Source organism: Chelonoidis abingdonii, chromosome 4 (assembly GCF_003597395.2).
Source record: "Chelonoidis abingdonii isolate Lonesome George chromosome 4, CheloAbing_2.0, whole genome shotgun sequence".
Lineage (NCBI taxonomy): Eukaryota > Metazoa > Chordata > Testudines > Testudinidae > Chelonoidis > Chelonoidis abingdonii.
The window spans coordinates 46,888,281-46,913,607 of record NC_133772.1 but is presented as its reverse complement, the minus strand read 5'-3'; the positions used below and the strand labels follow the sequence as shown (position 1 = coordinate 46,913,607).

Below are 25,327 nucleotides of genomic sequence, written 5' to 3'. Positions count from 1 at the left end.
CCGAACTGGTTAGCACCTGATCAGTAACAGTCTGGAGTAGCCAGCTTCCACAGAGCAATCACCACACACTTCTCCAGTGACAGGGCAGCTCTCATTCTTGTGTCCTTGCATCGTAGGACTGGGAAAAGCTCATCGCACAGTCCCATGAATGTGACCTTCCTCATCCAAAAGTTCTGCAGCCACTGCTCGTCATTGCAGATGTGTATGACAATTAATCCCACCCCACCACTCAGTGTTTGTTTCCTGAGCCCACTGTGGTCAGCACCTCCATGAATGTCACAAGGAATCTTGTGTTGAAGCTACTAGGCGTAGTGAGATCAATGTTGCACTCCTCTTGCCTTTGTCGTTTAAGGAATCACTCCACTGCCACTCATGATGTTAGTCAAAACGAGCAGCATACTGGACAACAGTTCGGGATCCATTCCTGCAGACCAAAGAGGCAGAGTGCGCAGTACATAAACCGTTGAAAGATGACGCCAAATGTGGACGGAAGCACAGGGATTGCTGGGATGTGAAGCAATGCATCACAGGGCTTTGGGTCAGGACCCAGGGATGCCCTGCAACCCCCTCCACTTTCCCACAAGTCTTAGCAGCAGAAGAGGAAGAGATGCTCTGCGGGATAGATGCCCAAAGTGCACGGCTCTGAATACCACTGCAAGTGTCGCAAGTGTGAACACACTATTGCGCAGGCAGCTAACAGTGTGAACACACAACCACAATTTCCCTTCAGCGCTGAGCGGCGCTGTAGCTGTTGGCTCTGTGCCTCTGCCAGTATAGACATCCCCTTAGAATCTGCCTGGCCAGAAACCAGGGCGGCTGCACCGATTTGATAAGACCTCCATTTGGTAGCTGAACTGCAGGTGTGCACAATTTATGTATAACTGAAGCCAACACTCAAACTGGGACCCCTGCAGAACTTTGTACAGACTGTGGTTTTGAAAGATGAAAAAAGAATCTTGCCCTTGGGAACTCAGTAGGAGCTGTGCTAAGGTTGTTTCAGTTGGAAGCTCCTGTATACACGTGATAGATAGCAAAGGAAATGTGATAACTGCTGGATTTGAACCTGTCATACTTTGGTGCAATGGGATAAAAAAAACTGAAACCAGTCATGACCTTTACACTGTTGTTGATTACATACTTGGCCAACAAGCCATTGATATTTATAAACAGTCTGATAAGACTCACAATTTCATCTTCTTCAGTTTAGAATCAGCAGGTAAAATAACATCTTTAATGATGTTATTTTTAAACAAAATATTTACAGTTTTACTGAAATGGAGTTATTTCAGCTAAGCAGAGTGAAAGGATGCTGCACAGCTGCTGATGCATAACTTTCTTATGGCTATACTCTGGTTTCTCTCCAAAGCTGTGTAGCCTAATAGATAAAGCACTGGACTAAGACTCCAGAGACATGCTTTCTATTCTTGGCTCTGCCAACAACCTCCTGGGTGACCTTGAGCAACTCACATAACCTATCAGTGCCTCAGTTTCCTGACCTGTAAAATGAGGATAATGATACTGACCTCCTTTGTAAAGCACTTTGAGCTAGGTTTTATCAACAATTATGAAAATGCATAGTACTCTGATTGGCTGAAGGTGCAGTTAGTTCTCTGAAACAGTGCAGTATGTAAAAATCCCTGTTCACTGATTGGCTTAGAATCATTATTAGCCAATCAGAGTGTCCTATAACTGCATGCATGTTCCTTAATTCCCAGTCAGCTGGAAGAAAAAGTATTTATATCAGCTACATTCCTCTGCAACTAGTCTATAGACTTCATGCAAACAATTGTACCATAAAGAGTCTTATGACACAGTGCAGCTAGTAAAACTGAAAAAAAAATCTATTCTTGTAATATGCACAAGATAAAAAACATTCACACACATTTATCTCTGATAATCAGCAGACAGGGTGGAGTGTTATTGAAAATCTTATAAAAGCATAGTATACAGTACATTAATTGAAATTTGACTTGAAATTTAAAAGACCAGACTGCGACTGTCCCTTATTCAAGTTTTGGGGTGCAGTAGCTTCTCTCTGCATTGCCCATACAAAAGCCAGACCTAACTACAGCCTTCCCTTTTGGGAGCACAGGAACAACTTCTTCTGTGTCCCCTTGAGAAGAGCATATGGACAAGACTACGCTCCCCCAGCATAGCCCACGAAGCAGGCCAGGTGCATCAGGGAAGTATCCTAAGCATATTGCGATTTATCCAATATCTATGATGCGAGACCACTGATGAGACATGGTGACCTTTAGGACTAAATTCTCGCCTTGGATACGTATCCACAACATGCACTGAATTCACAAGAGCTGTGCACATGGCTCTGAGGGTATAATTTGGCCCTTTTCGAGCTATTACCATTCAGCACAAACATGAAATCTTTAAATAGTTACCTGTTCCAGAATACGTTCCCGGAAGTCTTTTGCATCTCCCCAAGTGTCGCAAGCAAGAGTGAAGACTTACCACAGCCCACCTGTCCTACGATCATTGTTAACTGACCTGGGAGAGTGGGAAGCATATTTGAGGTTCTCATTACCAGACATTTGCTGAACATGTGTTATTCTATATATTTGCTGTGGTTTTTTACCTTGAGGGATTCGGATATCAATGTTGGACAATGTCGCAGATCCTTCAGGTGTCCAGGTGAAAAATCCATTTGTGATCTATGGCAATATGTTGAGAAATGAAAAATGGAAAAACAGCATCAGGGCACACCTGTTTGTTTTCGGTGTATGAGAGAAATATCCATTGTCATCCTTAAATTGGACATGGGACCAGAGGTTGCCTCTGCTCAAAGAAGTAAAGCTGAGGCTTTCAGGGCCTGATTTTCAAAAAAGGGTCTCCCTTTCTGTGTATAATACTCTGCACCCATGTGAGTGCGAGAGCTGGTTGGAAAATGCAGAAAAGCTTTGGTGAAAAGTTTTTGCATTATGTGTGAAATAATTCTGATGAAATTCTGAAAATTAAAACAATTTAACCAGCTCTTAAGTGCATGTGTCAGCTTTCATGTGATTCTACTACAAATTCTGCAGCTTACCTTGTGGGTTTGCCACATCTTAAATGATAGGAATATATCAGCATGCAAAATATGGGTGACATTCATCCCTGTGCAGAGAGCAAGCACCATGTCTATGTATCACTTAAATGGTTCAGGGGCCTTGGCTGCTCTCTGTAGACCTTGGAATGCCACTCTTTATACATAACTGCAGTCAGAGTCCCAAGTATAACAGGCTTACAGAATTTTTCACATAATACATCTTCTGAAGCAGAAATTAAGTATTGCTGCCAATAGTCACTCTTATGCTATTTTCTTCTGTGCTTCTTATGTATGATTCTCTGCCAAGTTTGGAGGTAACTTTTCCCCTCACCTGGGTTTATCTGATCTTTTCTTTACTCCTTTTAAAAATTACTGTAAAGTAGTGCTCCAGGGCTTTAACTGGAGTGAGGCTTTCCTGTGACACTCCAATAAATGGCGACTTGAGGAGCAATTTTCCAATACAGTAAATAAATTGGGCTGCTTGTCCTCTCTTACTGAGAGAGAAACAGGGAATGACTCCACCGAAGAAGCCAACGGGTTTACAGCGATGTAAGAGATCAGTCAGGCCCAACAGTGTGGACCTGGGAGAGAGGTAGAACGGGGCATCTTTTTGTGTTGGCTTGCAACTTCCACAGGGGAAAAGTGACATTTGTTATCTTGGGAAGCCCCCAAGAAAAATGAGAGAAAGGCTTTCGGGTCCTTCCCTGTCTCTCCAGAAGAAAGAGGGGAGCCAAGGAATCCTCACCTGAAAAAAAGACTCACTGGGAAAAGGAACAGCGTGGAACTGTCTGGGATGAAAGAGAAGCCAGGAACACCAGAGGCTTGGGAGCAGCCTTGGGTCAGCTTGTGACAATGGTGACAGCTGAGGGAGCCAAAAATTACAGTTGCTGGCAGCTGGCCCTTGATTAATTTTTTTTCTACCCTATTTGCAGTCAAATACTGCACCCTTGTCTCTGGCTATATCACTACCATTCCAGAGTCCTGGGGGCTGCAAAATTCTCTCTCTTGTCTCAGCACTGCCTGATGTTCCTTCCCCCAGAAAGAGTGGATCTCTGAGAAGGAGCCTATCTTCCTGGCAGTCTGGACTCAAAAATCAGAACAATAATCCCATTTCATCTCTGATCTGAGTCAGGATATGTACCGGAGTCTTCGGAGTGTAACAGCTAATGCACTAACCAGTCATCCTACTTAGTCCCTTTAGTAGTAAATGAACTGGCACAGATATCACTCATTTTGTTGTGTCAGGGATGCATATGCTGTCACAGACAGGCTAAATAAATAACTCCATCATTATAACAGCTATCAACATTTGCTGCTACCAAACAGTTCTATAGCAAGTCAGACACATCCATATTTAAAGTGGATTAGGGGCTTCTAATCCTTTCTTTGGAGAAGCTGGAGGAGGTATTTGTTTTGAGGTCAGGGCTAATTATTCAAAAACACATGAAACATAGAAGGGCTGAAGGAATTTTAAGGAGGACATACACACAACTATTCAAAAGCAATACATTGAAAATTAATTCAGCAATCTGTTCTTTACTTGAAGCAAAATGGATGGCAATATCTTCTTTGGGAAACAGTGGGGATAAAAATTACTCTTTGCCTTTGGTTTCTTTGAGTGGAATTAGGTGTCTGGCAGCTCTAGGTTATCCATTAATTTTTGAATTTGGAACCTTGCTGTAGGAGTTCAAGAATGATTATTAGTCAAATTTAGTAACAGCATTATTAGGAAGAGTGACCTTAATATCACCTTTACACAAAAATCATCTCCTTCTGTGATGTTAACAGGTCTTCTCATGTGAGAGCTGTAATTGTTCCAGTCTTCTCTGGCAGGCCTCTTACGGTTAACAACTTTGAGGGGCTGTGCAGGATCAGGAAGACAGAAATACATGGTGAATGGTGATGGGACCAGGAGAGTGCCTTCAAAACACTCATGTTATGATCTACAGTAAACAGGATATTAAGATGGATTTTTGCAATTGCTGCCTTTAATTAGTAGGAAATGAACAAGATTATTGGAGTGATCTGTCAGGAATTAGCAAGGGGAGTAAATCAGTCCATCCACACAATGTACAACTGAACATTATTACTTACAACCACCTGGTATTTGCTGTGGTTGTCTGCACTTCTTGGCTCTGAACATTTATCGTGTTCTTCTCCAATTTCTTCACTTGACAAAAATTCACTCAGTTTCTGCACGCTGAAAGCAGAGAAAAGGGATTGGGCAGAATGCAGAATGCAAAATTTTTGATCAGTGCAATGTTCATTAGAGGATACCCACTGCAGTGCCCCAGCTGTTCAGTTTACTGCGTGGCTTATACATTTGTTCTCTATTGTGAAATTTTAAAACTGTGCAGTGTTCTCTATCACTATCAATAATTATTTTAGATACTTCTTGGGTCCTTCTTCTACTCATACTGTGTCTAGGAAGGAGAAATTAGGACAAAATATTTCTTTAAACAGTGAGATAGAGATTAAACTTAATCATAGCTCATTTTTGAAGCCACATGCTAAAGCAAAACCATTAATAGGTCACTTAAATTAATGAAGTGCCACACAACTAGTCCTGAGCAAACTGACAAGAATTAGGACCTCAAGTGAACCTGTTCTATGTCCAATGGGACAAATTCGTCTGCCGTGTCAGCTTCAGAGATGAATTTAGCCCACCATGGCACTAAGGATGAACCTGGCCCAGTGTGTTTACAGAGGCAGACCTGCCTAACAAATACAATTGTAAAAAGAATCCTGGAGACCAGTATTAAAGAAGAATGAAAAAAATACTCCCTGAATATTTAACATTTAGTTTGTTAGGAGGCTAAATATCTTTATCCGATCACAGCCCATGATGTTGATTCTCCTGAGTGGCTGCACAATGCTTTACAATGTCCATCCCTGTACACTGCTGAGACAATAGGCAAATCCATTCTGCAGCACTACAATAATGGATTAAATCCTGAACAACCCAGTACCAAAAAGATGTGACAAAAGGGAAGGAGTTCAAATAGCAGCAACCAAAAAGAGGAGGTGCTGAAGGTACCGATTAATGAAGGAGGGCTGAAATAACTGATTTAAATATGTCTCTCAGCTCAATGGGTGCAAATGTCGGGAGCTACACTGAGTGTGCCGTATTAGCCTAGTGAGGTGCAGACTGTGCCTTGGTGTGCCATTTTGGGCAGGGGAGCCCTTGGTGAGGACAGCAGGCAGTATTTCTACTGTACTCGCTCATTGGGGGTTTCTCCTTTGGAGTTAGCATTAGTTTCCTTTAAGAACTCCATTGGAGCTCCACTTACCAGGTTGATGCTCTGAATCAGTTCTGAATCTGCCTTGGACACATTCTCTGCACAGCTACCACTACCCACTTTGGGACTGGTGCAGGCACGTGGGCTCCCCAGTACAGAGGTGGATGCTGGGCCCTGGTGCCAGCACAAATCCATCTGTCCATCTTGGGCAACCTTCCTGTGGCCAAGGGACTTATGCCACGGTTTGCTTGACTAGGGAGTGAATCTGGTCTAGTGTCTACAAGCATCCGAAGAATTTAAAAACCAAAGAGGGGAATTAATTATCTAGTGTGGGGCAAAGGGATTTAGCTAGGAGTAATGATGAATACCAGGACAACAGTTCTCAATGGGGAGGTCTATTAGACCAAGGGAGGAGGTGGTAACATCCTGTCACTATATCTAAACTGGACAAAGCAACAGAAAATAATGTTGGGAACAATCCTGTCCTTTCAGTGGTGTGAACTAAATAATCTATTAGAGATTTTCTAATTGACTGTGCTGGGCCAAACTGGTTTTAACCATTGTCCTGTGTAGGGACTGGTTTAGAGCTGTACGCCTATTTTCCTTCTTCGGAAAATCAGGGAGAGACTGTACACAACCCCACCCCCATGAGGCCTACCCCATGAGTACACAGACTACCTAGGCTGCATCATCCTTTAGAATAATGCTGCCTGCTTCCTCAGTCCTGCAGACTTATTCAGATGACAGAGTGAGGAGCATGTGTCTGTGTGTCTCTGGAGATGTGCAGTTCCCATGCCCCTCTGTGGACAGGGACTGCAGATAGGAGAGGCCTTTGTGCAGCTGCACTGGGAAGCAAGGGTGAGAGGCTGCAAGCACGTTTTTCTTCTCTATATGTAAAACCATGTCACACTTGCACCCTCTGATCCTATGTTTTGCCCTCTCTGCTCCTTCTGAGATTTTGCCTCAAGATGGAGGTACTTGGAATGTCAACAGTGTTACCTCAGAACATGAGACAAGTCTTCTAGCTGCTAAGATGATTCCTAACCATCGGCTTATTCTCCTTCTCCTCCTGTTGCTGCTGCAGCTGCACATACCGTCAAATATGGTAACTTAATCCTGTGAGGAATGATGATAGCTTGCTTCCCATAATGCTACATGGTTACATTCTTTTAAGTACTAAATGTATACATGTTACAGTGCTGTGGCTGACACAGCAGTTTCACAAGCTGAAGCTACAGTTTCTGAATTTCTGATATCTCCACTAGGGATCTTATGTTTAACCAGCAGATTGGACATATTGATTAGGCTATGGTGGTTATTTGCAGAGCTAATTGCACATGTGGTTTCATATGAATCCCACTCAGATACCAAATACCATGGTTGCTACTATACACCTCCAGTGAAGAAAAGTTGCGTGGCTGTGTCCTTCATCCTTTATGTCTTCTCCACCTTTTAGCAGTAGCTAAACAGTCAGCTGCTTGGTTTTATTTTTATACCAAACACCATGCAGATTAAAACTGCTTTTCAAATAGACATTTCTGAATTCCTCACCTTGTTAGTGGCCTTTCTGCCACTAGGGGGTAATCCCCTTTCTGAATCATAAACAGTCTCCCAGGCTACTTGCCCTGTGAGGTTTATGGATACCAAACGGCACAAAAGCCTTGAAGCAGTTTTTCAGCTGGGCTGGGCCCAATATGAATTTAACTGATATTTGTTTTGACAGTGTCAGTGAAAGCTACTACAATGCTTTTAATTCAGACCCTAGCTGAAGAATCAAAAAAGCTGTCAAGGTTATTAGAGAGGACACATTATCCTGTAGATCATCCTGTATTAAACATTCTGGCCAACGTTAACCTGCCTGGAGCTGTGAAATGGAAGTGTGAAGAGTTAATATCACTGCAATCTTGTCCCGGTTTGTGTTCCTCCTGGGCTGGTCCCACTCCTGGAACATATTTTGCTTCACTTAAACAGGCAGTTTTTTTCAGTTGCTGGCTATTTAACAAATCACAGGTGTGTTTGTTTAGAGGCCAGTTCAGGTTGTCTCAGAGACTGAAGAAAGCCAAATTTACACTCTATCAGGTTAGGTTACCTTTATCTGACCTTACCAATAAGATGTTCATTAGTAGAAAGATGAAACAGAAGGGCACAATTACAGCAAACAATTGATTTGTGTGCACTCTGCAGTTGTGTTTCCACAAGTAACAGAACAATGGACTCTGAGATTCTTACCACACAGACAGCAGGGAGGAAGGAGGACATGACAGTATGGTTATGTAGTCTGAGCCAGTCCTGCCTACATTCCAAATAACAGGGCAATAACTTGGTAGCAAGAAGGCAACCAAATAGTAGCTAAGGGCACTGCTAACAAGAGTGACACATGGCTATCTGGGTCTTAATCTGACTTAATCAATTCCCTGCCATTGTAAGCAGGGACCTCACACACTGGTAAACCTCAGTTCCTCCTATTCTCTGCCTGTAGCTCATAATAGTGGAGTCTCCTAAGGGCTGTAATACTTTGGTCTAATTTCATTTGTGTTCAGTTCAGTGCACAGGTGTTGGTGGCTTGTGGTGGACAGGAGGTCAGACTAGATGATCTGGTGGTCCCTTCTGGCCTAAATCTGTTTGAACCATTTGTGCAAAAACAGAAACCCTGTCCCGAGGCAACCACGCCACTAACTATTTACAAACTGTGAGAAGTTCTGCAGCGGAATCATTAGCTGTTCCCGAATATGTGCTCGGTGCAGCTGACAGGGTGAGGTACTGTAAGGGCCATTAGAATCTCCATGATCCTGAGATGGATCCAATGCAGGCCACAAGCCCAGTTTGCCAACCTGTAGTAGTCCCCGGTGGACTGCTACACTAGCTGGGAATTTCAGGAGAGGACTCTATTCCAGCCACTGCCTTCATACACTTGGAAGGAGAGTGTGCATAGAGCTGGCTACATTGGCTTTACATTGCTGGATGGTTTTGCCACACTGGAGGAATCCTCAGATCTCTGTTTAATTCCCCTTTGCACTACTAGAATAACATAAGTAGAATTAAGCATGAGACAGGATCTGGCCCATTGTTTTGGTAAGGCCTTAGAGAACCATATGTAACATCATAAAGAGGTAGAAAACATGAATTAATGTTTATAAAGCACTTTGTAGAGGATAGGCGCTAAGAATCATTTTATTCAATCCTGCAGTCTTTGATCAGACAGAACCACCACTGAAATGAATAGGGGTTTGGCTTGTTAAAGACTGAAGTGTTAGTTCTGCTATCACTATTGTTGGCCACAACACTCTCATGCATACAGTTGGCTATGAAATTGATGTGTCTTAACCGCATTAGCCTGATGAGCCACTGGCTCAGGGGAACTTGGACTTTGACACTCATAAAGTACACTCATTATGAGAAGGAAATTCATCTGGTCCAGATTGAGAATTTATTCACTAAATTTTTTCCCTGTTGACTTCAAAAATTTTTTTTAAAACTGTTCTATCACAGAGCTTCCCCTGCTAAAATCTAATTCTCCCTGGATTTGCAGCCAGAATCAGGGGGAAACAATGCAGCCCAAGAGATACACATTGATGTCCATGTGCTTTTCTGATTATTTTGTTCCCTTCCACATATTTTTATGTGGGAGGGGGATATATTGCCGATTTTAAACAAACAAAAAAAAACTTAAATGAGCGTTTATCGTGTATTTCCTATTTCTATATACATACATGCGCGCGCGCACACACACACACACACACACACACAATACGCTGTAGCCACCACAGTGATAAAATCTATACAGTGGATCATACAATAATTTATTAACAAGCAGTAACTGTCAGTTCAAAATACACATGGCCAAATTCTCTGCTGGTGTAAATGGCTGCAGTGTCAGGCTAGTTAGCTCCATTCTGCTTAATTCCGAGAATTGAGCCCACATCACATAACATGGGACAACACTTACGGTAAGAGGTTGGAAAGCAATTTCCAAATAATGGTGCAAAATAACCACACCATTATTTTTGAATTACGTATTGGGGAATTGAACAATAATGACTCTCAAATGGAGGGAGGTTTTTGTCCAGAAACTCTTACCTGACCAGAGCTTTGACAGTAGATCTGACCACACTGGAGAGCAGGAACAGCGGGGTGACAAGAATGTGAAAGAGGGAGAGTGAGGCAAAGGCCACTGATGGGGAGAAGTCAGCATTTCCAGTCAGGTGGGCATGGACCACAAATGTCTACAAAGATACAATGATTACAGTCTTAAAAGACGCGAACAGAGAAAACATTTCACATTGCACTGTATTCTCAATCATGTAATGGGCAGTTTATTGTTTTAATTGGGAAACATCATGCAACCAGCCACTGCAGAGCTCCTCCTGGCAGTCATTACATATTTGTTACAATTTGCTGTTCATACATCAGTTATGTAAGAAGATTTTTAGGGTCTCAGCTTTTGGTCTCACGTTGTTGTAATTCCTTTCATCCAGTGGCAAGAGGCATAATTTTGGTTGTGTGATAAGCAAAAAGAGACAAACACACTAAGGGTCAGATTATAGCATTTAAGCACTAATACACACATGGGTTGTTAATATGGAGCCACCCAACCATAGCAAGAGCTCCGGCAGGGATTGTGTCCCAGAGGTACTATCCCTCCCATAGTTCTGCAGTGAGAAGGGGGGACCTGGACACTGCTCCATCCCTTTGAATGGTGCAGCCTTCTTCCTGGGGCACCTGGCCAGCTCTATAGGCGTGCATGTGTGTGTGTGTGAGTGTGAGAGAGACAAGGTTCAGGGCTATGATAAATTGTGAGGGGTGCTGTAAGGGAGCAGTCCCAGTGCCCCAGAGAATTGAACAGCAGGAGCAAATAAATAAAAGAATGAACAAACAGGAAAGACCCATATATGTTTTAATGGAAACATTTAATGATGAGATCATTTATGATCGAGGAAAAAAAAACCATTGCTAGAATGGCACTTCAAATCATGTCACACCATATACAGAATATCTAGTCCTGAATAACCAGATCCATAGCGGGCCATGTTCTGAGCTCCTTGCACAGTTTTCAATCCAGTTTCATTCAAACAAAGTCCCCCGGGATTCTATTTTCTGATATTTATTGCATGAGCTCAGTAATTACTCCTCAACATGCAAATCATTATGGTCTTTCTCTCCTCAAGGCCTGGTCTACATTGAGCTCAAAATTTTTCCTCATTGTACTGGAACCATTTTAGCTCCATAGGTTGTAGTCCTATGCAGAGCACGAGTGCAGACAAGGTGTCAGTGATTTTACAACCATGTTTGTCTAAGCAGGGTTAGAGGATACAACGATAAAAATGCCTGTGGTATTGTCTGCACTCATGCTCCCATTGTGACTACCACCAGTAGACCTGCACTAGGGCTTCTGCCACTGTGGAAAAGGTTAAGAAAAAGCTCAGTGCAGACACAGTCCCAGATCTATGGTGAATCTGGGAAGAAAAAGTTTTTTTTTCTATATTGTTCTGTTTCCATTTCAGTGAGAACCAGGTTGGATCATTACAGAATCATAGAAATGTAGGGCTAGTGAGGACCTTTAGAGGTCATCTAATCCAACCCTGTGGTGAAGTAGGACCAAGTTTGCCTACACCATCCCTGACACTTGTTTGTCTAACCTGTTCTTAAAAACCTCTGATGATGAAGATTCTACAAAGTTCATTGGAAGCCTGTTCAAGAGCTCAACTATCCTTATAGTTAGAAAGTTTTCCCTAATATCTAACTTAAATCTTCCTTTGTGCAGACCATGGAAAACAATTGATCACCATCCCCCTTTATGAACAGCCCGTAATGTATTTGAAGATCTATCAGTAAGGTTAAAATTTAGTCACAGATATTTTTAGTAAAAGTCATGGAGAGGTCACGGGCAATAAAAAAAAATTCAGGGCCCATGACCTGTCCATGACTTTTACTATATAAATACCCCTGACTAAAACTTAGCAGCTCCTAGGGCCTAGGGAGCTGCTGCTCTGGGGGGACTCAGTACACTGCTGCTGCGGAGGCCTGGGAGCTAACGGCTCGCCCCTGCACTGGCCGTGGGGCTGACTACCCCCAGCCACGCCTGCTCCAAGGCCCCAGGGACCACTGCTCTGGTGCTTCCCCCGGACCAGCTGCCTGAGCAGCGGATGGTGCAGCTGGCGCCAGAGATCACTGCTTGGGCACTCCCTGAGGCCAGCCACTCTGGGACCGTCTGGGAAGCAGCCGGTGTGGCTGGCCCCAGGGTCACTCTGGCAGCGCCTGATATGGCTGGCTGCAGGGCGCCCGAGCAGCTGGCTCCAGGATCAGTCACACCAGACATTGCAGCTGTGAAAGTCACAGAATCTGTGACTTCCATGACCTCTGTGACAGAATCGCAGCCTTACTTATCAGATCCCTCCTCAGTCTTCTTTTCTCAAGACTAAAACATGCTCTCCTCTGGACTCTCTCCAATTTGTCCACATCTTTCTGAAGTGTGGCACCTAAAACTGGACCCAGTACTCCAGGTGAGGCCTCATCGGTGCCAAGCAGAGTAAACAACTGCCTCTCATATCTTACATACAACACTCTTGTTAATGCACCCCAGAATGTATTCAATTTGTGATCCATGTTAAACCCAAAATCATTTTCTGCAGTACTACCACCTAGCCAGTTATTTCCCATTTTGTATTTGTACATCTGATTTCTCCTTCCCAAGTGTAGTATTTTGCATGTGTCTTTATTGAATTTCATCTTGCTAATTTCAGACCAATTCTCCAATTTGTCAAGGTCCTTTTGAATTCTAATCCTGTCTTTCAAAGTGCCTGCAACCCCTCCCAGCTTGGGGTCATACACAAATTTTATAAGCATACTCTACTCTCCATTATCTAAGTCATTAAAGAAAATATTGAAGAGTACCAGACCCAGGATGGATCCTTACAGGACCCCACAAGATTTTTCCCCCCAGTTTAACAGCCAGCTATGGATAACTGTTCTCTCTATATGGTATTTTAACAGTTTTGCACCCATTTTACAGTAATTTCACCATGACCAAATTTCCCTAGTTTGCTTATGAGAATATAATGTAGGACTAAAAAGAAAGATACATCATTCCTACAGCTTACCCCTTTAGCTACTAGGGAGGTAATAACTATTTACAGTATTATATTATTTAATATTACTTATAGTAATGTAATATTTAATAACCCCCTTAGACACTTCTTTTTAAATTAGCAAAAGCAAGTGAAATCAGGTGTTTCTGGTGTAGCATTTGACAGATCTCAGTTTGGAATCTACTAGCCTTCACTTCAGGTAGACCTAGCTTGTAAACATTGCTATTTTTAAAAAGTTCATACTTACTGTAAGTACAGCTGCAATTGGTATTGCTGCATTCATGAAAACTGTGAAGGAAACATGCATCACTATTTAGATAGTCTGTACCGAGCAGTCAAAAATATTTACAATATAATGAGTATACAATATAAACTAGTATTTGACATTAACATGGCATTTCCTATGCTTAGAATAGGAGAAATTCACAAATATTGTGGTAAATTTAACTACTGCAGCCAATATACTTGTATTTTTTTTTATGGTGCCCACAGTATATTGCACTCCAGATTGTCAAAATACACAGCACCTATCAAATCACTGTATGAATAGATTATTGGCTTATACATTGCATTGCACGGTCAAGAGGAAATACAATTTTTTTCCCTGGTACTCTTTTGGTGCAATAGGTAGCAACTGTGCCATTTCTGACATATTGTCCACTCAGTAACATTCCAAAATAATTACAATCATGATTACAGTAACAGAAGCATTTTGAGACAGGAGTTAACTGTCAGGTTACTGCTGGAAGATCAGATTGACCCCTGGCTTCAACAGAGTCACTCCCTGTATACCCCAGGAATGGATTTGGCCCATCCTAGTTTGCTATTTCAGGAGAGAAATATTTAAAGGTTCTATTATAAAATTGCAGGACTACAGTTTCTCCTCTGGTAAAAAAATAACAAGGAAAGGGGAGGGGTGGGAAGGGTGACAAGTTTTTATACTGATATTTTCTTGTAATCATCTCTTCGATGAGCCAGGGTTTGTGACCTAACAGAAAGGGAAAGGAATGGGGTTGCTTAGGTCAAGAACCTGCAGAGAATGGTACCAAAAGCTGCAGAGAATGGTCCCGAAAAGCTGCAGATCCCTAATGATAGGGACAGAGCTGAAATCTCTTCACACAGTGGGAAAAAAGGTGTTCTAGTGATTAAGGCAGTGACCTGGGCTTCACAAGACCTGGCTTCTATTCCAAGCTCTGCCAATGACTTCCTCTGTGACCTTGGGCAAGCCACTTGACTCTCTGTGACTCATTCCTCACCTGGGAGATAGGGATAATAATACTTGTTTTATCAGTCTTGTCCATTTAGATTGTAACCTCTATAGGATGGGGGCTGTCTCTTGATATGTATTTGTACAGTGACTAAATATGATGGGGTCTACAGGTGCTGCTGCAATAAAAATAATGAACTGTAGTTTCCTCTCTGACCTCTAGCTTTATGGTCCCTCCTGTGGCATGGTGCCATTGATTTCTCTAATATGGCCAGATTATTAAGCACAGATGGTTGGGGACTGGAAAGAATGTGGCTTCTGGCTGGGGTCCACTTTCAGACCAGACATGAATATAAACTAACAACTCTACATAATGACTAATTATCTATTTGAAAACACAGAAAGAACCTTGTTTGTTCGTGTCAGAGTCAGCTGTGGTCACATCACAAGCTACTCACCCCATTTACTTGAGCTTTTGTTTTGCCCAGTCTTATCTCACTATCTAAATATAATTGAAAAAGAGAGAGAAAAAATTTAAAATCTATTGAAAAAAAATCAAGAAAACTAATTCCTTTCCCTAAGTTAAATATTTTTTCTCTCTGTAGTAAGAGGTGAACTTAGAAAGGTCACAGATAACTCATTTGTATATATTCTAGTAATTTGTTTTGAAGAGCCACTGATTTAATTAAGTATTTTGTTCTCAAGCTTCCTGCACCCACTAGTGGAAAGGTCTGGGATTTATGCAATTTGTGCAATGTGCAGTGCTGTTGTAGCCACGTTACAACATCCCAGGATATTAAAAAGACGAGGTGGGTGAGGTAATATCTTTTAGTGGACCAACTTCTATTGGTAAGAGAGAGAAAGAGAGAATCTTTCAAGAGTACATGGAGATTTTCTTCAGGTCACTCTGTGCAACAGTTAACCCATAAGAATGGGAAAGACATCTGCTTGTTATCATTACTGAAAACAGCACTCTCTCAAATCTCTTTTAAGAGGGGCATTAGGTGTATTAGGGATGAATTTATTAGTGGGGGAACTCTATATCCTAGTAAAGAGGACTGGGAAGAAGTTGGTAAAGTACAGGTAGGAGCTAGTGAGGAACAGTCACATGTAAAAGAAAAAAGTCCTATTTAAACATAACACATAAAGGCAAGCAACAGAATATTGACAAAATGCACAAGTGCTTATATACAAATGCTAGAAGCCTAAATACTAAGATGGGGGAATTGGAATGCCTGGTATTAAATGAGGATATTGATATAACAGGCATCACGGAAACTTGGTGGAATTAAGATAATCAACGGGACACAGTAACCAGGGTACAAAAATATATATATAGGGTGACCAGATGTCCCGATTTTGGGATCTTTTTCTTATATATGCTCCTATTACCTCCCACCCCCGTCCCAATCTTTCAGATTTGCTGCCTGGTCACCCTAAATATATAGGAATGACACAGTGGGTCACATCAGTGGGAGAGTGGCACTATATGTGAAAGAAATCACAGAGTCAAACGAGTGTCAAAAATCTTAAATGAACCAAAGCACCATAGAACCATGGATAGAAATTCCATGCTTGAATAATAAGAGTATAGTGAGAGGAATATACTACCGATCACCTGATGAGAATGGCAACAGTAACTGTGAAATGGTCAGGGAGATTAGACAAGCTACAAAGGCAGAAACTGCAAAAATAATGGGGGATTTCAACTATTCTCAAATTGACTGGGTATGTATCACCTTAGTAAGAAATGCTGAGACAATATTTCTATATACATTAAATGACTGCTTCATGGAACAGCTTGGAACCCACAAGGAAAGAGGCAATACCTGATTTAGGCTTAAGTGGACCACAGGATCTGGCCCAAGAGGTGAATGTAGCTGACCTGCTTGGTAATAGTGATCATTAACATCCTTGTAGGGGAAAAATTCCAAAGAAACCCATTACAGTAGCATTCAACTTCATAAATGGGGACTACACAAAAATGAAGAAGCTAGTTAAACTGAAATTAAAAGGAACAGTTGCAAGGGTGAAATGCCTGCAAACTTCATGAAGACTAGTTAAATACATCATAATAGATGTTTTTAAACTAAATGTATACTCCAAATTAACACACACACACACACAGAGTAAGAGGACCAAAAAATGCCACAATGGCTAAACTATAGAGTAAAAGAGGTGGTTAGAGGCAAAAAGGCATTGCTTAAAAACTGGAAGTCAGATCCTAGTGAGGAAAATAGAAAGAAGCATAAGCTCTAGCAAGTCAAATGTAAAATATAATAAGGCAATCCAAAAAGAATTTGAAGAGCAACTAGCTAATTACATCAGAAACAAGAAGCCTGCCAGTCAATGGGACCAATGGATGATCAAGCAGCACTCAAGGACTCTTTACATTGGTCTTTGCTGCAGAGACCCTCCACAGCTATGCTATTCTTTTTATGTGACAAATCTGAGGAACTGTCCCAGATTGAAGTGTCAATAGGAGGTTTTAGAACAAACTGATAAATTAAAACAATATTAAATCACCAGGACCAGATGGTGTTCACTCCAGAGTTCTGAAGAAACTCAAACATGAAATTGAAGAACTACTCACTGTGGCATGTAACCTATTGCTTAAATGAGCTCTGTACCAGATAACTGAAGAGTAGCTAACGTAACGCCAATTTTAAAAAAAATCTCCAGAAGCGATCCTGGCAATTACAGGCCAGTAAGCATAACTTCAGTACCAGACAAACTGGTTGAAACTATAGTAAAGAACAATATAAATCAGACACACCGATAAACATGGTATGTTGGGGAAGAATCAACATGGCTTTTGTCAAGGGAAATTATACCTCACCAATTTATCAGAATTGTTTGAGGATGCCAAAAAGCATGTGGACAAGAGTGATCCAGTTGATATAGCGTACTTGGACTTTCAGAAAGCCTTTGACAAGGTCCCTAATTAAAAGCTCATAAGCTAACTAATCAGCCATGAGGTAAGAGCGAGGGTCCTTTCATGGGTCAGTAACTGTTTAAAAAATAGAAAACAAAGTGTAAGAATAAATGGCCAGTTTTTACAATGGAGAGAGAGGTAAATAGCAGGTTCTCCCAAGGATCTGTACTTGGACCTGTGATATTCAATATATTCATAAATTATTTGGAAAAGTGGGTCAACACTGGCATGGAAAAATTTGCAGATGATACAAAATTATTCAAGATAGTTAAGTCCCAAGCTCACTGCAAAGAGCTACAAAGGAATCTCACTAAACTGGGCCACTACATCACAAAATGGCAGATGAAATTCAATGTTGAAAAGTGAAAAGTCATGACCATTCTCTGAAAACATTCTCTCAGGGTTCAGTGGCAGTCAAAAAAAGGTAACAATGGTACAAACTATTAGGAAAGAGATAAATAATAAAACAGAAAATATCATAATGCCACCATATAAAACCATGATACACCCACACCTTGAATACTGTGTGCAGTTCTGGTCACCCCATCTCAAAACAGATATATTAGAACTGGAAAAGGTGCAGAGAAGGGCAACAAAAATGAGTTGGGGTATGGAACAACTAAAAAGACGAGGACTGTTCAGCTTAGAAGAGACAACTTGGTGGGGATATGATAGAGGTCTATGAAATCATGCATGAGCAGGGCCGGCTTTAGGCTGATTCGCCCGATTCCCACACTTTTTTATTTTTTTTTAAACTTACCCCGGGTCCCTGGCTGCGATCTGCTCAGGGGTCTTCCGTGGTCCCGCTCCCTTGAGCGAAGCGCAGGTGGGAGCGCAGCAAGACCCATGGCCCCGGCTGGAGCACCGGCTGGAGTGCGGCAAGCTCCGCGGTCCCACTCTCCTGGCTGGAGCCCCGGCCGGAGCGCAGCAAGTCTCGCTCTCCCGGCTGGAGCTTTGGCCGGAGCTCGGCAAGCCCCGCGGTCCCGCTCTCCTGGCTGGAGCCCTGGCCGGAGCGCGGCAAGCCCCGTGGCCCTGCTCTCCCGGCTGGAGCTCCGGCTGGAGTGCTGCAAGCCCCAAGGCCCCGTTCTCCTGGCTGGAGCCCCGGCCGGAGCGCGGCAAGCCCCGCTCTCCTGGCTGGAGCTCCAGCCAGAGCGCGGCAAGCCCCATGGCCCCGCTCTCCTGGCTGGAGCTCCGGGCCTTTAAATAGCCTCCAGAGCCCTGGGGTAGTGAGGGGCTCTGGGGGCTATTTAAAGGGCCAGGGATCCAGCTGCCTCTGCCACCCCGGTCCTTTAAATAGCCGCCAGAGCCCCGCCACCCCTATGCACTCCCCAGGGCTCCCACGGCTATTTAAAAGGTCCAGGGTGGGGTAGAAGCTGGGGAGCCCGGGGCCCTTTAAATAGCCCCCAAAGCCCTGGGATAGCAGGGAGCTTGGGAGCTATTTGAAGGGCTGGGGCTCCAGCTGCCTCTGTTACACCCCCTGCCCTGCCCACACCAGCCCCGCTCCCCCTGCCTGCAGCCAGCTCTGCACCCCGTGCCCACAGCCAGTCCCTGTCAAACCCCCTGCCGTGTCTACCACACACCCCTGTGGCCCTGCCCAAAGCCAGCCAGCCCCCCACACACTGCTGCCCGCACCAGCCCTGCACACCCTGCCCTGTCTCTAGCCAACCCCTGCTGCACCCCCCTGCCTGAAGCCAGCCAGTCTCACACTCCTCTGTCTCCAGCCCTGCCAACCCCTGCTGCATCCCCCCGTGGCCCTGCCTGAAGCCAGCCCGCCCCACACACCCCCTATCTCCAACCAGCCCCACACCCCTTGCCCTGCCTGCAGCCAGACCTACCTCCAGTCAGCCCCTGCCCTGCCTCCAGCCAGCCCCATGTCCACTTGTGCCCTGCAGTTCCCAGGGCAGTAACCCTGCATACCTGCTTCAATGAGGGGGGCAGGGAGCAGCTGGGACCCACACATGTGCACAGCCCCAGGGAGTGGCGGGGACCCACACATGTGAAACAGCAGTCATTAATAACCAATCAACAGCATATATGATGCAATGTACATAATATATAATTTTATTATTTATATAGTTATGGAAAGTAAATAATACATGAAAGAAATTAAAGGCTTTTTTTTCCACTTTTTTTTTTTAAGTCATCCCTGCCAGGGCCCCGCCGAAAATGTTTGAATTGGGCCCCACACTTTCTAAAGCCGGCCCTGTGCATGAGATAGTGCAAATGAATAGGGAAGTGTTACTAACCCTTCACATAGAACTAACACCTGATGATATTAATAGGCAGTTTTAAAACAAAACAGTAGGTTTAAAACAAACATAAAGAAGTACCTCTACACACACACACACACACACACACGCAAACTGTGCAACTCATTACCACAGGCTGTTATGAAGGCAAAAGTATAAATGGGTTCAAAAAGGAATTAGATAAGTTCACAGAGGAAGGTCCATCAATGGCTGTTAGCCAAGATGATCAGGGAGGCAACCCCATGTTCCAGGCATCCTTAAACCTCCAACAGCAAGAAGCTGGGACTGGATGACAGGGTATTGATCATTTGATAGTTGCCATGTTCTGCTCATACTCTCTGAAGCATCTGGCACTGGCCATTGTCAGAGATAGGATACTGGGCTAGATGGACCACTGGTCTGACTCAGTATGGGCATTCTTATGTTCTTATATTTTTGCTTGGCAGAATTTGATTTTATGGGGTTTTATTATTTTTATAGCTATTTATATTTTAAGCATTCTTTTCAATTATTGATTTACATATTCACAGTTCAAAATTATGGGTTCTAAGCATTTTTTCCATTTTTATTGATTTAAATTTTCACAGTTATAGGAAATTAAAAGAGGTCACACAATAATTAACGTCCTTATCTCAATTTCTGCTATCATTAAAGTTCTAGAACAGTTAAAATCTCAATTGTCAACATCACCTGCCATAATATACAAAGTAAATATCCTAAAATCAAACTCTAAGAAGTTCTCAAGCAGTATTTTCTTACTTTGCCTATCTGTAAATTTCAAATATTACTGATGGAAATATTTTTTTTTCAGTTCATGTGTGTACAGTGAAGTTGATGTTTACTGACATTTACTGATAAAAATCTACTTCTTCCAAGCCTAAGCATATTATAAGATACCTCATTTTATCTATCATAGGAAAATATCAGCAGTTTCGTAATACTAAAGAAAGAGGTTAACCTCAATTTTTATTTATATCCATGCCTGTCTTTTCCGTTCACCAGGCTTAGTCAATGTTCAGACAGTAAAAATATTCCCAAGTTATTTTATCTTCTCCTGCGGAATATCCTCATTTGACCCTCAAACAGTTTTGGCTGACTCCTTGGCTGTCATTTTTTGGACATGAACTCCCAGAAGGATTTAATGTGCTGTTAGACATTGGTAGACTATCCTTCCTGTTTTCAAACATTAAAAAATATCTATAACGAATCCTGAAAATATACTCCATTTCTTCATTTTCTGTATGTTTAAAAAATGAATTTGTCACGTTAATGCAGCTCTAATTCTTATTTAGAATGTTTGCATTAATGAATATTGCATATATTTATATTTCCAGGTAAAAATTTGGTTAAATCAAGAATTAAATTGTAAATATTGATCAATAATTAGGCTTTTTTTTTTTTAAAGGAAAATGATTCCCCCTCCCCCGCACAAAACAACCAAAAAATGTTTAAAAGCCTGGAAAATTCAAAGTTATGTTTACATTTTAAAAAAGATAAAATGAAATGTTTCTGCTGAAGTTCAAAACAACCTCAACTCTGTCCCCCATGACCTTCCTGCTGCACAGTTGTCACATGTATGAAATATGGAGAAATTTTGATGCAGGACCTTTGATAAGGAACATCTTCCTAAGGCCTTTAAGAAATTTGCATCCTAGAGCTCTGGGTTTCTTAAATCCACTAAGCCACTATATTTGAAATTTACCTGTGGGAGTTTTGAAGAACATAGATTTGTTTTTTGTGCATGTCTAAGCAGAGAACCCAGCAAAGTTTGGTCATGGATAGACCCTCTTTTGCTGCAGACTGCCCACTGGCAATATACTCCTCTAGTGTATGATCGTAACAGCGACCTATCCAACTGATTCACTTGGGGGTAGAGGGAAAATGGTTGTTGTAGTCAGGACTGGAGGTGAAATCCTGATTCTATGGAAGTCCATGGGAGTTTTGCCAGTTATTTTAATGGGGCCAATTAATTTCTTTAAATGAAACTATTTTAAACAAACAAACAAACAAAAGGATGCATTTCCAAACGTGGTATATTGAAATGTTTTTAAAAGAAATTTATTTCCGAGTTCAGGTATTGCAGATGAGTTGGATTCTGTCAAAAGCACTGTCCTTGGACAAAGGGAAACAGAACTGAGAAAAAAGGAAATTAACTGAACACCTTAGATCTGGGATCAGGTATTGTGCTTTTCCATCTGCAGATCTGATGTTGGTTATGCTTGTAACTCTATTTATATCTATACTGAGAAAAATAATGAGTTCTGTGCCTTTATAATCCCAATATAGTATGCCAGAGCATCAGCTAGTGTAAATCAATGTAGCTCTATTGACAGCCTAAGGGAAAGTCTACACTTAAAAAGCTGCAGCGGCACTGATGTGGCACTTTAGGGAGGATGCTACAATGCTAATGGGAGAGCGTCTCTCATTGGCATAGTTAATCCACCTCTGTAAGAGGCTATAACTATGTCAATGGGAGAAGTTCTCCTGTCAATATAGCGCTGTCTACACCAGGGGTTAGGTTGTTATAACTGCATCACTCTGGGGTGTGGATTTTTCATGCCCCTGAGCAACATAGTTCTACTGATGTAAGTTTGCAGTGTAAACGTGGCCTAAGTTAAAGCAGCAAAGGTACAGATACTCCTGACCTGAGGTTATAGGAACTTTTTACTACCTCTTTAATTATAGGCTTGGCTCAGCTCAACTCAGAGGTAGAGTAAATGCTTTACAGGCTATGAGACGAAGTAAGATTGAAGATGGAATAAAAAAACCCTGGAATGCTGAAAATTGCTTAGAGTCTCACAGCTTCACCCACCCCCAGAATACTAGGATCCTGCTGAAAATCACCATAGTTTCATAATGAAACCATCTAGGTAAGAAGCCTGTGATATCTTTCTGTTCTGCAGCCTCACTACCACAGAATCATAGGATGTCAGGGTTGGAAGGGACCTCAGGAGGTCATCCAGTCCAACCCCTTGCTCAAAGCAGGACCAATCCCCAACTAAATCATCCCACCCAGGGCTTTGTCAAGTCTGACCTTAAAAACCCCTAAGGAAGGAGATTACACCACTCCCTAGGTAACCCATTCCAGTGCTTCACCACCCTCCTAGTGAAAAAGTCTTTGCTAATATCAAACCTAAACCTCCCCCACTGTAACTTGAGACCATTACTCCTTGTTCTGTACTGAGGTGTATATTGCTTGATACATGGCACTCTCCATTCCAGTGAGGTTTAAGACTGGAACAATAGAAAGTGATGCTAGACAGGTTTGGTGAGCATAGGCAGAGTCAGAGGAGGAAGGCTACACAGCACTAAACTCTCCTAGGGAGCCCTCCTCTACCTGCCGCTATTTGTCCTTCACGCTGACCTCCAAATTCACATTTTGTAAAAGAGAAAAAATTCTACGGATTACTTGAATTGACAGATTTTGTAGATATTAGGTTTCTTTAGCTCATTAAGGGTCTAATTATTCAGGGCACACATGCATAAACCAAACTTTATTGAATCAAAGGGAAGATCTGCCTGCACAATAAGGAGTATGGGATCAGACCCTAAAGCAGCAGGATCTATGGCAGCTGAGAAATGGTAAACTCATTAGGAGATAATAATGTACCAGTACATGAGCTCATCAGTGTGATAAGGAAACAGCTTACTTGATATGGAGGTATAGAGAGCAAAGGCTTTAAGGCTGGTCATTTCCTTTTGCCGGGTTTCCTCCACACTGCTGTGAAAGATATGTTCCCAGGCATAGAGTTTAAGGAGTTTAATGCCCCGAAGCATCTCATTTGTTTTCTTTAGTCTCTCATTGGAATATTCCTGCAACAATTACATGTAAATTAATTTAATGAAGATTACCAGAGCACCTTAGAATGAGGATCTGTGTCACTGTGTAAACTGCCTGCAGTCCTCAACTGGTTGCATACAGTAATCAGTCAATAATATTTTCAATGGCTCTGTCCATTCAACTTTCTCTTTCTAGGGGTGTGATTTTCAAAAGTATCTAGGTGACTTAGGAGCACAAAGTCCCACTGACCTTCAATGGGACTGGTGCTCCTAAATCACCTAGCTGCTAATGAAAATCTCCCCCCTACAGCGGCTTTCAGTCACACCCAGGGGTTGGCATGACTTCTAGTGCCAAGAATGTTTGCTGAATTTTCACTGTGTAATGAAATATTCCCACATAAAGTAAATCTCAGTAGCTGCCGATAATGTGAAATAAACATTTTTACATGGTAATTAAAAGCCACACAGACTGCCACTGTATAATGTGCTAGTAATGATGTACTAAACTGAACACATATGTTGTTTCATAATTTGTTTCTTTTTCTCCAAGGCAACCCATTAATGATCAGATATGAGGATGAAGGTCACACACATTTCTAGAGGAATTGATACTATGGAAGGTATTTGGAGGTGGGGATACTTATGTATAACTCCCATTAATACTCAGTGCTAGGTGTGCATACTGAGGGCAAAGTAGATTTCAAGGAGCAAATCTTGTCCCCTGACCCCCTAAACGGGTTCACATGGCTGGAGAGGCAATGAAATAGTGATTCTACTGAGTATAGGGACAGGCTTCAGAGGAGGGCTCCACATTCTTTGTGCTGTGAAGCACTGATCCGTGGCAACATGGGCTGCAGCAGTGCACGTGATTGGGTGGGGGGAGAATATAAATGCAAGTCCAGGGCAGGGTTAAGGGATGACCAGTGGCTATGCAAACTATGGGGTTCTACAGACCAAACCCCCACATGTATCATGTTGCATGCTGCTAGTACTTTTCAGAGACTACAATAATAGCCGGGTGTGTTTGCACCGATACTCTGTGACAGTGGCGCTGGAACATTTTTAATAGTGGGGGTGCTGAAAGCCAGCCCTCTTATCCCTGTCTACCCCACCAAGCTGAGGCTGAGAGCTGGGACCCCAGGCATACGTGGCTGGCAGCCGGGACCTCGGGATTCTGCAGCAATCCCCCGCACCACTAGTTCATAGATTCATAGACTCTAGGACTGGAACGGACCTCAAGAGGTCATTGAGTCCAGTCCCCTGCCCTTATGGCAGGACCAAATACTGTCTAGACCATCCCTGATAGACATTTATCTAACCTACTCTTAAATATCTCCAGAGATGGAGATTCCACAACCTCCCTAGGCAATTTATTCCAGTGTTTAACTACCCTGACAGTTAGGAAATTTTTCCTAATGTCCAACTAAATCTCCCTTGCTGCAAGTTTAAGCCCATGCTTCTTGTTCTAGCATTACAAGCTAAGGTGAACCAGTTTTCTCTCTCTCCTGATGATTACCCTTTTAGATTATCTGAAAACTGTTATCATGTCCCCTCTCAGTCTTCTCTTTTCCAACTAAACAAACCCTAATTCTTCAGCCCTTCTTCGGCTAGGTCATGCTTCTTCAAGACTTTTAATCATTCTTGTTGCTCTTTCTCTGGACCCTCTCCAATTCTCCAATCTTTCTTGAAAATACCGTGCCCCAGAACTGCCGACACAATACTTCCATGTTGAGCCTAAACCAGCGGCAGAGTAGAGCGAAGAAGACTTATCGTGTCTTGCTCACAACACACT

The 25,327-nt window shown here is 42.5% G+C and overlaps 1 protein-coding gene across 1 annotated transcript in view; it reads right to left on the bottom strand.

Annotated features, from left to right (window-relative positions):
• Positions 1 to 25,327, bottom strand: part of ABCC8 (ATP binding cassette subfamily C member 8) — a 134,769-nt gene that overhangs the window by 61,669 nt on the left and 47,773 nt on the right. Inside the window, exons 10-16 of the mRNA XM_032799206.2 lie at positions 23,406 to 23,568; positions 13,612 to 13,652; positions 10,357 to 10,502; positions 5,135 to 5,240; positions 4,791 to 4,901; positions 2,591 to 2,666; positions 2,397 to 2,502 (exon numbers count right to left, since the gene is read on the bottom strand). Of these exons, the coding sequence (XP_032655097.1) occupies positions 2,397 to 2,502; positions 2,591 to 2,666; positions 4,791 to 4,901; positions 5,135 to 5,240; positions 10,357 to 10,502; positions 13,612 to 13,652; positions 23,406 to 23,568 (749 nt within the window). The remainder of the gene's footprint in view (positions 1 to 2,396; positions 2,503 to 2,590; positions 2,667 to 4,790; positions 4,902 to 5,134; positions 5,241 to 10,356; positions 10,503 to 13,611; positions 13,653 to 23,405; positions 23,569 to 25,327) is intronic.